This window comes from Chelonia mydas, chromosome 8 (assembly GCF_015237465.2).
Source record: "Chelonia mydas isolate rCheMyd1 chromosome 8, rCheMyd1.pri.v2, whole genome shotgun sequence".
Taxonomy (NCBI): Eukaryota; Metazoa; Chordata; order Testudines; family Cheloniidae; genus Chelonia; species Chelonia mydas.
The window spans coordinates 53,674,581-53,691,397 of NC_057854.1; the positions used below are offsets into that span (position 1 = coordinate 53,674,581).

General features: G+C 51.6%; 1 protein-coding gene across 1 annotated transcript in view; it reads left to right on the top strand.

Moving 5' to 3' along the window:
• LAMC2 (laminin subunit gamma 2) overlaps positions 1-16,699 on the top strand; it is a 44,694-nt gene extending 27,995 nt beyond the window's left edge. Inside the window, exons 12-23 of the mRNA XM_027823660.3 lie at positions 774-910; positions 1,887-2,043; positions 2,688-2,893; positions 3,688-3,767; positions 4,769-4,906; positions 5,945-6,089; positions 6,514-6,663; positions 6,973-7,087; positions 7,554-7,753; positions 9,119-9,277; positions 9,364-9,463; positions 10,418-16,699. Of these exons, the coding sequence (XP_027679461.2) occupies positions 774-910; positions 1,887-2,043; positions 2,688-2,893; positions 3,688-3,767; positions 4,769-4,906; positions 5,945-6,089; positions 6,514-6,663; positions 6,973-7,087; positions 7,554-7,753; positions 9,119-9,277; positions 9,364-9,463; positions 10,418-10,668 (1,838 nt within the window). The 3' untranslated portion in view covers positions 10,669-16,699. The remainder of the gene's footprint in view (positions 1-773; positions 911-1,886; positions 2,044-2,687; positions 2,894-3,687; positions 3,768-4,768; positions 4,907-5,944; positions 6,090-6,513; positions 6,664-6,972; positions 7,088-7,553; positions 7,754-9,118; positions 9,278-9,363; positions 9,464-10,417) is intronic.
• The last annotated feature ends 118 nt before the right edge of the window (positions 16,700-16,817 follow it).

Genomic DNA, 16,817 nt, shown 5'->3' on the forward strand with positions numbered 1-16,817 from the left:
TCCCAAACCCAGTACTCATGTCGTGACGCGCTTTCATAGCACCTTTAATTTTAAAGGGTCCCAGCCAGCTTTTCACACGTTCTGTACAAGAGTCACTTCCTCCACCACTGAACCAGCCATTTCTCGAATCCACATTCAAGAAGGATTTCACAGTGAGCAGCAACGTTACACATTATTTTAGGACAAGTCAATAATACTGTGTCCAGCTGAAACTCCCGGGGAGAATTTTAGGTAGTTGGAATATAATGGCTAGGACACTGAGGCTAGGCCACTAGCCTGAACCCCACATTTTACGTCCCATAAAAAATGGGAGCTCCAGCAGTACCTTGTTAGCGCAGTGCTGATTCAGAGGCAAGGCTGGTATAAATAACCAGCCCGGCTCCTTGTAGCACCGCTGATTTTCCTTGGAGGTTCCCCATCAGCGTACGAACCAGACCTGAACTCCTTCAATATAGAGTTATAGATATTTGGAAGCAGTCAGCATTCAGGGGAACAGTGACTCTAGCAGCAGGGTAGGGTGGAGTTCATTGGTCTCTATTTAGCCCAGAATGGGAGGTGGGCATTGGGCAGACAGGTCAGTCAGGATGTGGGTTGTTGTGCATCTTTGAAAACCAGTGCAGATGCAGAAGTGTGAAATCCCTGTGGAGGCAGATGGGAAGACGTTCTGGCGAGGACAGGCACGTGTTGTTATGAAAGCTGTGTTTCCTTACGCTCTTTAGTTCTCAGTGTTGAACTGATTTGTGGCTCCTTCCAACCCTTTGCTTTCTCTGCAGCCTGCAACTGCAACTCGGTAGGTTCTGACCCCCTGACGTGCAGAAGCGATGGGAGCTGTGTTTGCAAGCCAGGATTTGAGGGGCCCAACTGTGAGCAGACCCAGTGCCCAGCCTGCTACAGCCATATGAAAACACAGGTATGAATCAATGAATCTGTCAGAGACTGAACCCAGTAGCTGTCAAGGCTAATCCACAGATGAGGCTCAGCAAATGCTCCTTTCCAGATACGAAGGAAATGAACCACCCGTGCTCTGAGAGCTCAGATAGGCCCAGAAATATAGATCCCCTCTCTCCAAGAAACAGCTCCATGCAGACTTGGGGACCACACTGACAGTCTTTCAGCTCTGCTCTGGACAGAGTGAGGGCTCTTTCCACCTCTTGAACTCTCATCTTTGTAGGAAAAGGCGAGACAAGGGAGATCCTTCTAGCCTCTTCCTATGGACACTGCCATGAGAAGACGAGGTTAAGGAGTCTGGGACCTTCTTCCTTTCGGAGCATGGAGCGGAACACATTCACAGTCGCGCCACCTCCTGCTTGGGTTTCAGGGTTAACCATTTCCCTGTGCACGAAAGAGCCCAATTCAAATCCAGTCCAGGGCTTTAGTGACCAGAAGTAATTACTCTCTGGTGGCTGTTTGGTGGCCTGTCTGGTCTCAAGTGGGCAAGCATTCACATCCCTAATGCCATGGTCATGACTGGCCCTAAGTAGTATCCTTAGGGGTGGTCTCTGTAAGCAGGCCAAGGACTGAATGGGAGATGGGAGCAGAGGCTTGGTTATCTTCTTGCTGCCAGTTACGCTCCCTCTAGGAGAGGTTTGTGGCACTTTGCCCAGGCTGTGTGTGAGAAGCTTGCACTGCCTGGTCTGTCAATAAAGGATTTCAGCCACCAGGGCTGTTAATCTGGCGTTTTGACCAGAATTAACATTCACTAAAAGGACTCTTCTTCCAGGTTACTCTTCCAGACTGTGCTGGGCTCTCTACTTCTCACAAATCCTGGGGCTTCTCTTCTTCCCACCTCCTGGTGCCTGTGGACCTGGCCCAAGCCCTTGTCTCTTTGCCTCTGTAACCTACGTTTCTCTGCCACTTGTTAATTCCGTGGCCTGCCTTGGTTTCAGGTGGATCAGTACTTGCAGCAGTTGCAGCAGCTGGAGGTGCTTGTGTCTCAGCTGCAGCTTGGCAGTGGGGCAGGGGCCAATGAGGAGCTGGAGGGGAAGATGCAACAGGCTGAGGAGACCCTGCGTGAAATCCTGAGAGAAGCTCTGAGTTTACAAGGTAACGCCGGGCACCTCCCCTTGGATGGGGTTGGAGAGACAGCAGAGGGGCTCCTGGAGGCTGAATGCAGTGAAAGGAACCAATGCTAGACACTCGAGTGCCGGGCAAAAGATGCAGTTATGAACCATGCACTTCAGAGAGAAAATTCTGGGACAGCCTTTCCCCTCTCCCCATCCCCGACTATGCGGATGGGGGGTGCAGTCCTGGACAAACCCCCTGACTGCCGGTACAGTATTGGGATGGAGGGGGGACACTCTGGGACAGCCCCCGACTGCCAGTACAGTATGGGAACGGGGGGCATTCTGGGACAACCCCTGACTGCTGGTACAGTGTGGTGATGGAGGGGGGACACTCTGGAACAGCCCCTGACTGCCAGTACAGTGTGAGGTTGGGGGGAAGCTCTGGGACATCCCCCAACTGCCATTATAGTATGGGGATGGGGGAAGTACTCTGGGACAGCCCCCGACTGCTGATACAGTATGGGCACAGGGGAGCAGATGACACTCTGGGACAGCACTCCGACTGTAGTGTGTCCGAACTGTCTTTTTCTCCATTGAGCTGTCTGCCTGTTTGTGCTCAGTTCTGGTTTTGTATCCAGCGGCTCCCCTGCAGCCCAGTAAATCTCTCTTGGTCTCTCTTGTCAGCCTCTGACAAGTCCCTGGAGAGCCGGGTGTCCAAAATGAAGGGACAAGAGTCCAGCTACCAGAGCCGCTTGGCCGACATCAGGGTGACAGTGCAGAGGCTGCAGGCACTGGGGCGTCAGTACCAGGTCCAGGTGCAGGACATTAGGAGGCTGATCGAGAGAGCCCGTTTGGACCTGGGGCAAAGCAAAGTGACCCTGAGTGGGCTGGTAAGTTCTCCCCAGGACCTTTCAGAACAGACACTCCAGACCAGCGACCAGCCTCCCCCCCGGTAAATACACCCCTGGCCACTGCTGCAGAGGCCAGAGAAATCCTCTTCTGCTGACTTCTGTTCCCTTGTTCTCCATGGTGATGTTTTCCTGGCACCTGATGCTGACTCCTTGAGCTCTCCAAACCTCCTGCCTCGAGCTCTTCTCCCTCCCCCTCTGCTCCCTTATTCCTTAATCTTCCTCTGCACGGTTCGTGCTAGCACACTAAAAATAGTGTTCTAGATGTTATGGCTCAGGCTGGAGCTTGGGCTTTTAAACCTCCCCCTATCCTTAGGCTCCAAAGTCTGAGCTCCACCCCGAGCTGCAGTGTCTATGCAGCTCTTTTTAGTGCAGTGGTGCGAGGCCCCATCTATCAGCCTGGGCTCTGAGACCCGGGCTGTGTAGATGTACCCTAACAAAGGGTGGAAGCAGGTATCCTGCTTCTCCATAGGTTCCTTCAGTTTTGTTACAGGGAGGCTGCAAGTGTAGTAAAAGTTATTTTGTGGGTGCAGAGTAACAGGGGAGCTTTGGCCAGCACCTTGCTCTAGGACAGGAGTTCATTAGCATTGCTCTTTTACCTGGGTTCATACTGATGGGAATGGCTGGCTAGGTTCCTTTGGGTGCTGTGGCAGAGCTGTGTCTGTGTGACGTACTCTCTTACCTCCAGCCAGTCATTATCAATCCCTCCCTTTTGCCAGCATTAAATCAGAGAGAGGGAGAGAGAGACAGTGCAATTAATTTCTCTTTCTCCTCAGAATATTCCAACTTCAAATCTCCCGGGTGGGTCAAACAGTTTTTTGATGCTGGCCCAAGAAGCTCTCAGACTAGCAAACAGGTGAGCTGATCGCTGCATCCACTGGCATGTTCTAGGCCATAACTGCCTCTCCCCCAGTCCAGATCAACTGGTGTTAGATGCACAATGGGTAAACACTATTGCCAAGAAGCACATATTCTACAGGGGTACGGTTCCCTTTCTTAGCTCGTTGGGTTTCCCAGAAAGACCTGCTCTCATGATGCAGACAAGGTGGGCGACGTGATATCTTTTATTGGACCCACTTCTGTTGGTGAGAGAGACGTGTGTGTAAGTAAGTAAAGATACCACTTCACCTATGGGTGCCAGGTTTATATAATTTTTGGTGGTGCCCAGAACTGGTCCAAGCAGAGCCGTCCTGTCCATAGGATGGACCGGGGCAACTGCCCCAGGGCCCGGGCTTTGGGGGGATGTGGGATCCAGGCAGAGCATTCCCGTCCATAGGACGGACCAGGGTAACTGCCCTGGGCCCCGCGCTTCAGTGGGGCCCCTCGCTTCAGCGGGATGCGAGGTCCAGGGCAGCTTGGTGGGCTAGTGGGGGGCCTGGCACCGGCAGCAGCGAGTGACCTAGCCCCAGCCTGCCCCCGCTGTGCCCCTTCCCTGCCCCCATTCCACCCCTTTCCCCAAGCCCCCGCCCTGCCTCTTTCCAGCTTTCACCCCTCTCCCGAGCAACGCTGGGAGCTGGCAGGGCGGAGTGGGGTGGGCTGGGGCCGGGTCACTCGCTGCTGTCAGCGCCAGGCCCCACACTAACACCCCAGGCCGTCCTGAAGCGCGGGCCCTGCCAAAGTGCAATAAGCCTAAACATTGGTGGAGCTGGGCCCACGTTCCTAAATATTGGTGTAGCACAGGCACCACGGGCCCATATAACTCGCCGCCTATGACCTCACCCACCTTGTCTCTCTCATATCCTGGGACCGACGCGGCTGCAACTGCTCTGATGATGACCCACCTGCATAACAAGTGGATGGAGGAAGTGAGGCAGCCTTTGCAGGCCCATGTCTCATGGGAGCCCTTCTGTTTTCCAGCCACGTGCAATCAGCAAATGCCATTGAACAGGCAGTCAGGGCGGCGGCGGATGACTCAGGACAGGCCCTGGAGCTGGTGCGCTCAGCTGTGAGCGGAGGAGGCATCCTGGCGAGCTCTGTGCAAGGGCTGCTGCGAAAGTAGGTTCCCAGCACACGTGTGTGTAGGTCTCCATGGTGGCGGGAGGGGAGAGAAGAGAGTATGGTAAGAAGTGCCTCTAAGAATCCCATCCTCCTTATGGGGTGTCTGTCGGGGGTATACAATTTCCTTTGCGTGTTACGCACATTTGTGGGGCCAAACTCATCCCTTGGGCAAATCGTCCATTGGTATCAATGGATTTCCACCAGGGATGGGTTTGGCCCAGACAGTCTCAGACATATTAAGCCCTTATCTACGCTAGGAAATGAGGCTGGTATACCTACGTTGCTCAGGGGTGTGAAAAATCCAACCCCCGGAGTGACGCAGTGAAACCACCTACGCCCTGGTGTAGACAGCGCTAGGTCAATGGGAGAATTCTGCTGTTGACCTAGCTACCGTCTTTTGGGAGTGGCTTACCTGCGTCGACCGGAGAACCCATCCCGTCAACGTGGGTAGCGTCTTCGCTGACCTGCTCTAGCAGCTTAGAGTGATAGTAATAAGGGAACTACAGAGAAGAGCTACACAGATGATTCAGGAGCAGAGGGGACTGACCTATAGGGAAATATTAAAGTGGGATGACCAGGATTTGCAAAGTGCCTATTGATTTTGGGTGCCCAACTTGAGATACCTTAAAGGGGCCTGAGAAGAGGTATAGGAAGAGCTGAGAGCCCATCTCTGAAATTCAGGCTCCTTTAAGGAGTCTCGTGATTTTGTTTGCCTGTCCTTAGTCACCTTTGAAAACCTTGGCCAATGCGTGAGCCCGAGTCTGAAGGAGCTTGTGACACAGGACGGCCTGTTGCTTTTCATTTCCTGGCTGATGTGGCGCGGGAGGCCATGTTAAATAAAATGAATTGCTCCAGAGTGGGAAATGTACATGGTGCTTTGCAAAGATGCAGCACCCGACCAGCTTGCAGGCTCGCTGATCTGAGGCAAATGGCCCCACGACCTGACCCAGCAGGGAGGATCTGTGTCTCATGGGCTGTTAAACATGAGGTGGGTGTTATGGCTTACGATGCTTTTCTATTTTTTTTTCTTGGCAGATATGATGAAACCAAATTGCTGGCCAGTGATCTGGAGACTGACGCCACCAGATCTGCCTTGGATGCTGACAGAGCCTATCAGGGCAGCCTGCTGCTCCTCGGCTCCATGTCTCGCTTCTCAAAGATCGACGCTGGGTCCTTCCAGGTGAGGATTTCTCATCTGCTAGACACCGGAGAACCTTGATGCACTTTGTAGATGCAAATCACCTTCTGCCAGCCCCTCCACCATCCTGGTGTCCTGTTGGGAAGGAACCGATATGCTTCTCTCACCTCACTCTGTCCCCCTCTCCTTTCCTCCCATGAGCACAGGGGCTGACGAGCCTTTGCCCGTCATGAGGCTGAATGTAATGGATTCTTACTCCTGCTAGGTGGTCCATCATCCTATGGAAAGCCTCAGCACCTGCAGCGTGGCATGTTGCCACCCTGCTAAATGTACGTCCCTTTCAGGCCTGCTCTGGTTTCCAATGAGTGATACTGCGGTGGCAGTCAATCGGTGCTGTGGACCAGTCCTCGTGACTGGCGCTGGGTAACTGTGTTCAAAGTAAACTCTTGTTTCCTTGGTGTCTCAGGAGGAGGCGAGCCGGCTCAGGCAGGAGGCAGACGCTCTAATGGGCTTGGTGGAGACGTACATGGCAGAATACAGGCGGCTGCAAAGCAACACAGGAAGCTGGGAGGAAGAAATCAAACAATTGTTACAGAGCGGGGAAAGCAAGAGACTGGTAAGACATCATCCCCCATGTTAGTAGGTATCCTGAGAGAGCTGCCATCTCTGGGATCTGTACACTACTTTCTCCTGTCTGTGTTAAGGAGCAGGAGGTGGGTCAGCAGACAGGCTGCAATCCCAGCTCCATTATTCTGTTCATGTGACCCAGGCTGGGATGGGCGTTGAGCCTTTGCTGGCAAGCTGTAAATTTAATCCTCCCCGGTGAAATGAAGCTGCCTCAGAGACGGCTTTGGGAACAGGACCGGGCCTCCTGTGCTCTCTGCTTGATTTGCTGTCTCCTTGTGTCCCTTCCGGCTCGTTACAGGCTTCAAGTCAGCTGTTGTCCCGCGCCAACCTTGCCAAGAGCAGAGCACAGCAGGCACTGAATGCTGGCAATGCCACTTTTTATGAAGTTGAACTCATCTTGAAGAATCTCAGGGGTGAGTCTCTTTATGGCGAAAGCATCTTACTTCAGCAGCGGTCACTGGTTCCGATCTATTGCTCTGAAAGCTCCGCATTGCTGTTTCCCCAGCAGGTGATAGTCACAGCATGTTCCATTGCAATGTAACGTATGCCAGGTAATCCCAGCTCCTAGTTTCAAAGGGTTAAAGGAGCATTCCAGGCAGATAATTTTAACGGTTCCTGGGCTGTGTGACAGTGGAGCAAACCTCCTGGGACTCTTTCTCTCCCCGAGTACCGCCGTTTCCCCATTCTCTAACTGTAGACATTCTTCCATGGAATAAGCAGCACCAGAGGTGCCAGTCTTTCCTAGGCTGACGGGGGGGGGGTTCTGCTTCCGGTCATCTCTCGTTTGTTCCTCCATCAGTGAACCACAGCCCTGATTTCCAAGGCATTGCCCTCTCCCCTCTGGGATCTGATGGGGCTGCATATTTTTTTCCATTTTAGGGTTTCACCTGCAGGTAGATGGTAGGAGAAGAGAAGCTGAGGAAGCCATGAGAAGACTCCCTCTCATCAGCAATATGGTCACGAATGCCAATGATAAGACTAGACAAGCAGAAGGTGCCCTGGGCAGCGCTGCTACAGATGCAAAGACAGCCAGAAGCATGGCCGGTGAGGCAAAGGAGATCACTGGTGGTATCCAGCAGGTAAGGGGAAGCCTGGGCTCTTTGATAAGCAGAGCATTGGGGAATGGCAAGGGTAAGGATGGGGAGTGACTGGAGAAGGGTTGGTGAGAAGCTGTCATCTTCCTGGATTAGACACTAACCCTAAGTCCTGTTCAGGTCTCGGTCAACATGAAGGGTGTGAGTTACTTGAATGTATCACGTCAATGTGTCCTGATAAATGATATGCATAGTCTGAGCCCCAAGTGCAGACCAGAAAGTTTTGTGACACTGGCCTGGCATCAGTGAGACTGCAGGTTCAGCCTCGAAGGCAGGGGTGGCCAACCTGAGCCTGAGAAGGAGCCAGAATTTACCAATTAACATTGCCAAAGAGCCACAGTAATACGTCAGCAGCCCCTCATCCGCTCCCCGTCTCCAGCCCCGAGCGCCTCCTGCCCACTGGCAGCCCCGCCAATCAGCGCTTCCCACTCCATCCCCAAGCCTCCCGCCCGCTGCAATCAGCTGTTTTGCAGTGCGCAGAAGGCTCTGGTGGGGATGAGAGAGGAGCAAGGGCATGGCAGGTTCAGGGGAAGGGGCAGGGGCCTTGGGGGAAGGGGTGGAGTGGTAGTGGGACCTGGGGCAGAGCAGGGGGTTGAGCAGTGAGCACCCCACAGCACATTGGAAAGTTAGCATTTGTAGCTCCAGCCTCAGAATCAGCGCCTATGCAAGGAGCTGCATATTAACCTCTGAAGAGCTGCATGCGGCTCTGGAGCCACAGGTTGGCCACCCCTGCTCTAAGGGGACAACTGCTCTACAGGTGGGAGGCGTAATTCCTAGCTCAGCTAGGCCCCCAAGTACATATCTAGGAGGTGGGACAGGATTGTACTCAGGCACTATGGCTGCACTGCTATTGTTAGTGTGCTAGCTCGATGAGAACTGGCGTTGTGTACGTCTCCCCAGCTGGAATCACACCTCGCAGCTGCAGCATAGGTGTGCCCGAAGTCACACAGAGTAATTCCATGTCATTGACGTGTCCGAGAGGGTGAGTTCAGGGAATGGCTGCAAAGCGGAGTAAAGCTCTACAGAAGGGAAATAAAACTAGCTGGGAAAAGAACACAATGTTGATGCAAGTGGGTGAATCTCATATAACTTGGGCCTGATGGGCCCATGTTTCCATGAACTGCATCATCTTTCTGCCCATTCATCTCTGGTCTGATTTTTGGAGGTGCTAAGGACTAGCAGGCCCATGCTGAAGTCGGTGACAGTAGCGGGTGCATAGCAGATCTGAAAATCAAGCCACTAGTCTGTCCTTTCAAGTGGGTGTTGCCACTGTTTCTCTCTTGAATGAATCCTTGTTGGGCCTTCTTTCCTCTCAGATATCTCCTACTCTTGCTGCCTTTGCTTTCTTAGGAGATAAGGCGGTTGAATTCGGAAGCCAACAGGACAGCAGATGGGGTCCTGGCACTGGAGAAAGGAGTCATAGCTTTACTGGACGAGGCCAGAGAAGCAGAAAGGAAGCTCACGAGGAAGGCTCTGGAGATCGATATGGATGCCACGACTGCACAGAAAGTGAGTTCCCATCCCTTGCGTTTAAAGGGACTGCAAACCTGTTTGGGTGACACAAGCCCTTACTGCCTTGTTTTTGCCTCTCTCAGACCGGTCAGGAGGCGCAGGGTGCCCACACCGGTGCCCGTACTGCTGGGGTTGCTGTCCAAGAGACACTGCGTGCCCTGGAAGATTTTCTACATCTGATAGGTAAGTGTATAACCACCTTCTTCTTCTTCATTCTTTGTGTCACGGTAGTGTCTGGAGGCCCCACCAGAGATTGGGCCCCATTGCGCTAGATGCAGGACAAGCACATGTTGAGAGGTAATTTCTGCTCTGCTTCTAATTTAAACTGGCAAGACAAAGGGTGGGAGATGGGAAGTATTAGCCTTGATTATTCATTTATAAAATGGGATGAGATGTCTCCACTATGAGCTAAGGGTGTGATGCCCTGCCCATGTCCGATACTCACAGTAGCTTGATGAGTGAGTGTGAGTGAAAATAGCAGTGTAGCTTGCGGTGGCGGAGCCATGCTGAGTATGTATCCACTGGTAGTGCTGCGGCTACACCGCGATTTACACTCACACTACCTGCCATTGAGTTGCCAAGAGTGTGTGCGCACGAGCAAGGGAATTGCCCCTCATAGCCATAGACAAAGAGCGATATGAAAGCTTGGCCCGTGGGCTGCATGGCAGAGCCAGGAATCGAATCCTGATCTCCTGAGTCCCAGTCCAATGCCTTCACCACAAGTCCAGTTTTCTTTTCTACCCTCGTGACTGTGCCTCATTGCTTGGGATGTTGTTGATTTCAGATCCAAACTTTCCTCCACCCCACACCAGCCTGGAGGAATTTAATAGTTTATTACCTGTCAAGTACTGATCTCAGAAACGTAACCTCTCTGAGCTGAGGTTGTGAAAAACTTCACACGAGTGTAAAGAAATGAATTCCAAGTATTTCCCAGCTTCCTCTTTCTCTCCTGGTTTGTGCCTTGTCCTCCATTTTGAGTCTGTCATGCTTTTTTTTCAAAGCCATTTGGCCTAGGCAGGTTGAGAGCCTTGGATAACTGTAGCTGGGGTGTGGGGCTAAGGGGTATGTACTTAGGAAGATCCAGTTCCCAGCATCTGTTCATTGTTTCCTTTTCTTTATTTTCCTCCTCGGAAATAGACCAGCCTGGCACTGTGGATGAGCAGGCGTTGAAATTGCTCGAACTCAACCTCAGCAGTGCCAGGACAAAGAATAGCCAGTTGAAAGAGCAGATGGCCGAAATGGAGAAAATGGCCAGTCTGCAGAGGCTCCGGGTTCAGACTCTGGAGAGGAGCATTAATGAGATCCTGGCAGACATTAGGAACCTGGAGGAGATCCGCAACAACCTCCCCCCAGGCTGCTATAACACAAATCCCATTGAAAAACCTTGAGACCTTTAGGAAGACTCTCTGGACTGGGTCTCTCAGGCTTGGATACTAGGGCTTGGCCTGATGGGTCGTAGGGGATGGGGAAGCCAAGCCTGCCAGGACCAGCTGCCTTTGGCTCTGATGAGCTGAACACAGACGCTTTGGGTGCAGCTGGTCAGACTCGTTGTGGCAATGTGCTGACGTTTGCCTCACGACACCACGTTTTGATGCCAACATCACCACAAGGTGCCTCTGAGCCGGGAAAGCCTTATACTCTGGTATCCGTCCCTGGAGTGCGGGAGGAAGGAAGGAGAGACCCGGCTGCATGAAGAAGCTGCTGACCAAGAAGAGCCATAGCGAGTAGGAGCCCACCCCTAGAGCGTGGCCTGAGGAGGCAGCGGCAGCGGGTTCAGCTTCTGGACAGTCGCCAAACGAACGTCTTTCTAGAAACTGAACTCTGACTCCTGTGGATCTCCCTGTCCCTACCAAGGCCCTGACGCTTGGGCACAGCCAGCAGAACTTGCCACTCTCCTTCAATGCCAGTGCCTCTCTCATTGCCTTTCACCACCCAACGCAGCATTGGCTCCCCTCGGTGTATTGCAAGACGCTTTCTCACCAGCAATCCTTTCCGAACCCAGCAAAGGACAGGGATGGGCGCAGGGCCAGGGAGGTTGGGGTTCCCTACTGCGGCACTGTCCTCACTGACTTTCCAGTCTCGACACGGACACTAGTACTGCCTGTACATCTGTTTTTGTGCTTTAGACTTGTGCAGGGGGAGGACCCAACTTGTGACCCTTTCGTTAAAGGTGCAGGTCTTCCCCAACGTATCTTAGCAAGTTGACTAAATTACTGTTTAGTCAGGGATTTATTTTTGATGGTTTAAAAATGATCACACCGAAGAGGGTGGGAGGATGGTCCAGTAACTCCTTAGACTGTTGAAGGGGCCCTCAGCTGGAAAGTCCTTCCTACCAGCACACTCGGCTCCCGGGGGAGATTTCACACCCCTCTCTCCTCCCCCTTCTCATCCTGGGCTTTTCATTCAGGCGGGTTCTCAAGGGATTAACCGGAGAGGATGTCTTTGAGATCAATCACTCAGGCTTGCAGTATCTAGGCCCACTGAAAGCACAGGTGCAAGACCCAGGAGGGATGACTCAGCCCTTCATCCTTCTGAGGGCAATCGACTATCATGCAGTTTACTGTGCGTCTTTCAGATGAGACTTTGAAAAGCAAATTCTTGTTTTCTCTGCATGGACATCAAAGTTCCCCTGGCGTTTTCCGTAATAACGGGGGTTTGTCCTGCTGACCTTGGCCAAAATTGCCGGCACCCAAGAGCCCAGCTTACCCTACACAGTGTTAGCATATTGATTGCCCTATTAAAAACCCCCAACACCGTAATGCTAACCAGATGTGTCTCCACCTCCAGTCTGGAAGCAGTTTGGTGCTGCCTCCCAACAGACAATGTTCGATGTTTTACATAAAGCAGCCTCGCATCAGAGGAATTGTGACTGATTCTTAATCGATCATTCTCTAAAACTGGAGAAACTGGAGGGAAATCTCTACCACCGGTCCGATTCCATTTTGTTCCTCTGTCTCAGTGGAGACAGTCCCCTGGCCCTTGTGGCCACTAGAGACTGGCTCTGCTGGATCCTTGTTACCTCTTGTGCCCCACATAGTGTGGCAGGATCAGCAATCTCAACCGTGCCCCAGAGGAGGGGGTCACTTTCTGGGGTTAAACTCACCCCTCAGTTGCTCAGCTTCTCTGATAAAGTGCCACCTCCTTGTTTGAATATTATATGTTAAATAATCATCTATGGTATATTTCTATTTATAGTGAAACACACTAACCCCTGGCTTGTTCTGCGATTTCTCCCACTGCACAGGACAGGACAGATGTTATGGATCTGACTTTTTTTGTTTTGTTTTTTTGCTTAAGTGCACTTTTTACTTGGAAAAAAAAGTCAATAAACAACAAATCCTTGTGGCTGGATGTTGCTGTTTCTTTCTTTCTTCCTGCTCTCCATTTGCAGATAGGTTTCTCTGTGTCCAGCAGAGGTGAACTGGTTGTTGGGGAAAGGAGGTGGCAGCTTGAGTTAGTGGCTAGAGAAGGCTGAGATATTGAGATGACAGTGATACTTTCTAGTGTGCATCTTCTCAGAGTGCTGTACGGTGATTGGTAATGACTATTAGCCTTGTTTCACAGATGGGGAAAGTGAGGAATGGAGTGATTAAGTGACCTTTGCAGGGGAAAAAACCCTGAAGTCCTGACTCTGTCCTCTTCTCTACCCTCTAGGTTCTCAGACTTTCATGGGGGGAGGGGAGGGAGGGGGAGGAACCAGGCTTCAATAGAAAAAGTGTCCCATGGAGACCTTCCCTCCCATTTGTGATGGTACAGTGTCCCCAGCAGCTTTGGCCTTTCCTTTTGAGGAAAAGTAGTAATAGAGGAACGTTAAGTTTCTCTTCTGATGGCTCTGGCTGAGGCCATCTTCTCCTCCTCCGCCTTATGTAGCAGCAGCTGCTGGTCTGGCCCTTCTTCCTTGTTTGCAGCTGCTTTTACAGGCCTCCAGGCTCTTCTTTGCAGCCGGTGAACTTTGATAACTTTAGAAGGAGGCGGAGCCAACACCATGTGACCTGCCAGCTCCCTACAGAACAGGTGTGATCCAAGGGCCAAGGATCTCCATTTCCAAATTGCAGCATTAGACCCCGATGCCTCCCTGACTGAAGTGGCTATAAAATAAGTGCAAAGTATTCTCCTTATTCTAGGAGACAGCCATCCAGCTGTCACAAAATGGAATGGGACATTTCCCTAGCTGAAGCAGCAGTGAAACACTACAGTCTAATAGCATCATTTTTTATTACATAATTTAAACACTTTGCTGATAAAGGGGTGGGTGTTTTTTTTGTTTTTTTTTTGTTTTGGGTTATTTTTCTTTTTGTCGACCACTTTTAGCAACAGAAATCCAACTCCCAACTCTCTCACAAAGATGCAATTGGCAACATGGCAACTTCAACCCATTGGGGTTTTTTTTTTCTTTTAAAACTTTTTTTTATTCATTTCAGTAAAGCAAAACTGTGTTACTAAAATTGCGGGTTCAAGGACCATCCCACCCTCTTTCCCCCGTACACGGAAAAACTCCTTCCTTGCCAACCCTTGTTGCATGGGTTAGAGATGGAGGTGCGACTGCTCGCGCCAACCCAAGGATCAAATCCAAAGTGATCCCAACAGTTCGACAGTCCACTCCAAAGTTATGCTTCATGCCCACCCCCCACACCATGAGTTTTGCTGAGCAGATAAATGAAGGCATAGATAAGACTAGTAAGACATAGTATATTCATCATCCATACCACAATGCTATGTTTCTAAGGCATGCCGTCCTAAACTGGATGAGATCGAAAACTGGCCTGCTTCCCATCTCACACCCTTCGATCACCAGAAGGAGCAGGGGATCGAGAGCTTTTCGACTCTTATAAACACTGTCTTAATTCATTTTTATTTCCTTTCTCTATCTTCCCTCAGTTAAGAGCAATTGTCCTACCTCCCACTCCAGGGGCAAGTCTCTTCCCTCTGAGTTTATTCTCTTGGTGGCTCGTTCTAGACATTGATTGCTTTATCTCCTCCAGCTTGGAGTGGAGAAGTACAGTGGGTTCTGGCAAGGAGCCGTTGCTATTCTCTGAAATAGCTTGTATGTGAGACAGAGCTCGCGAAAAGCTTGACCCACACGGGGTAGTAAGAGCTGTTTGTCTAGAAGAGCTTAGCTACTGACGTATAGAGAACTCTTCCCCTCCCTCCCCCACAAAATGACCATGCCCCTTATATCCACCTGCTATGTATGTGAGCAGGAGTCTCCAGGAAGGCTGCTCGTTCCAGGTTCCCACGTGCTAGTTTGTAGAGCAGTGGGTGCTAGCTAGCAGCAGGAACTGCAGATGGAGACGTCCCCTGAAGAACAGGTGACAGTACACACGTTTCCTACTTGCTCCCATCAGCCTCTGTGGATTCTGAGTTGGCTTGGTGCCCCCTGGGAGTCCATGTTTTCCCCCACCTAGACATACACGCTGCTGCCAGGAGCGGCAGGAAGAGCAGAGAAACAAGAGCCTGGCAAAGCCAGTCCAACCTCCCCACACCCTTTCCTACCCTTCTGCTTGTCATGGGAAACTTCAGTGCAACAGTGACAATTCCTGAACTAACCTTTTCAGGTGGGGCTAAAAGCCTGGGAAGGGAACACTTGCTGACAATCCTGTTGCCTTTCTAATAGGACAGGAATGGGCTCGTGGTCTGAGCAGGGACCAAGGGATTCCTGGGTTCTGATCCCTGCTCTGACATTGATTTTTTTCTGGGCCTTGGGCAACTCACTTAACCTCTGGATTTCTGACTTTCCCTCTGTGAAATGGGGGTGACAATACCTACCTCTGAAGACTGATCATTGACTTCCTGTAAAGCGCGATAAACTGCAATGGGTTTACAAATGCTAAGTGTTATTCTGGCTGAAGGGCTGACAGCAGTGATTTGCCATGACAGAGTCGCCTTCCTGGACTCTGGCTTCTCTTGGTAACTGGTGATAGTGAGTTCACAGCAAGCAAGGTGGCTGCGTGGAGCAGCGGGTCACCAAATCTAGTGCAGCGTCTTCTCTTTGAAGCTTCCACTGGAGCAGGTTGTGCTTCATTGCAACCCTTTAAGGGCTTTTGCTTTAAGGTCCTTCCCTGAAATGCTCCCTCTCCCTGCGGGGGATCACAGCCCTCCAAGGGGCACAAGCAGCAAGTTCCCTGGGTGGGATTCTAGTGCCCTCCTGCTTTTCATGGCACCTCGGTGGGAATGCAGAGAAACCAGCGGAGAATAGCTACAGCACCTTGTTACAGGAATGCAGTCGGGTTGAAACAGCCCAGGTTAGCACAAGCATAGCAGGGAAGTAATGGCAGGTGCTTGAGAACTAAAGACAAGCAGCTAAACTCCAAATAAAAGGGCTAACTGGAAAAGCGGAAGGATGAAACCTAAAGCTGGGCTTTGCCTTCCTCTCTAATGATGCAATAACTCCAGAGCACAGTGTCACAGGCCGGGAGTCCTCTGCAAGTCAGTGGTACCCTGCACAGCAACCTGCTTGCCAGGGCCAGTATGAGGCCTTTGTGTCTCTTAAACATCCCTGCTCCTTCCAACCCACTCTCGGCATTTCTTGGCCAGTGTATGTCCCCCTTGCATCTGTTCCCCTTGCTGGCATTTGGCCCAATGTGCTACAACCCCAGCCCTGGCCAGCAAAGGACAAGAGCAGTTTGTCCGGAAAGTGGCATGCAGGAGAGGGGGGAAGGTGCAAGCCCCAGAGCTCTCAGGCTTTTAACAGACTCCTCACGGGCAGCCTGAACCCCACGGTCTGGGAGGGAGGAGGAGGAGAGGGAGGGAGACAGGCAGGAGTGGAGACCATACTAGCCAGGGAGGTGCCAGCAAGTAGATCCCAGGGGTCGGGTATGAAGGGAGCAGCTTGTGCCTATAGATCAAATGAGATCCCTGAGAGCTATGCTCTACCCACCTGCGTCTGTATAAGGCAAGTTTGCTCAGGGGTTAGCTGTGATGGCAGCCCCTCCCTGCTAATGAATTCATCAGCCCCTTTTGACATATCATTGTAACCCCCGCTGAGACCTATGTGCCTCCCTGCACAGCAGGATATGATGCCTGTTGATCAGAAAGACGTGTATTGACTGTTGGTAAATAGCAGGTTACAGAGCCTCTCCCTCGTCAGCATCCCACGGACAGATGCTGCCATGCTGTGGAAGGGACATGGATGCTACGAAACCTAATGGTTGGGCTTGAGAGAAGCACAACCAGTGACCTTCAGCTGCCGTTTGCTTTTGAGTTCCCAGGATCTAGTCTGGTATGACAGGTTCCTTTCTAGGATCTGGGTCAGGTACCCTCCATCTGTGACTCAAACACAGCATGACCACTTAAGTGACATCCTGGAGTGACTAGGTTCATGTCAAGTGAAGATTAAAGGAGCCCCCCCCACCCCCCCTGCCCAAATGAATAATTATCTACAGCAGAAGCAATTGCTGCCAGGTTGAGGTGTGCTTTCCCCTGCCCCCACCCCCCTGCCCCGGGAGCCTTAGCTCCAGAAAACCATTTCAGAATTTTCACAGTTCTTTTTTACTTCAAAGCTAAACTGTCCCATAAGTGGCCTGAGCAGAGCTCTCAG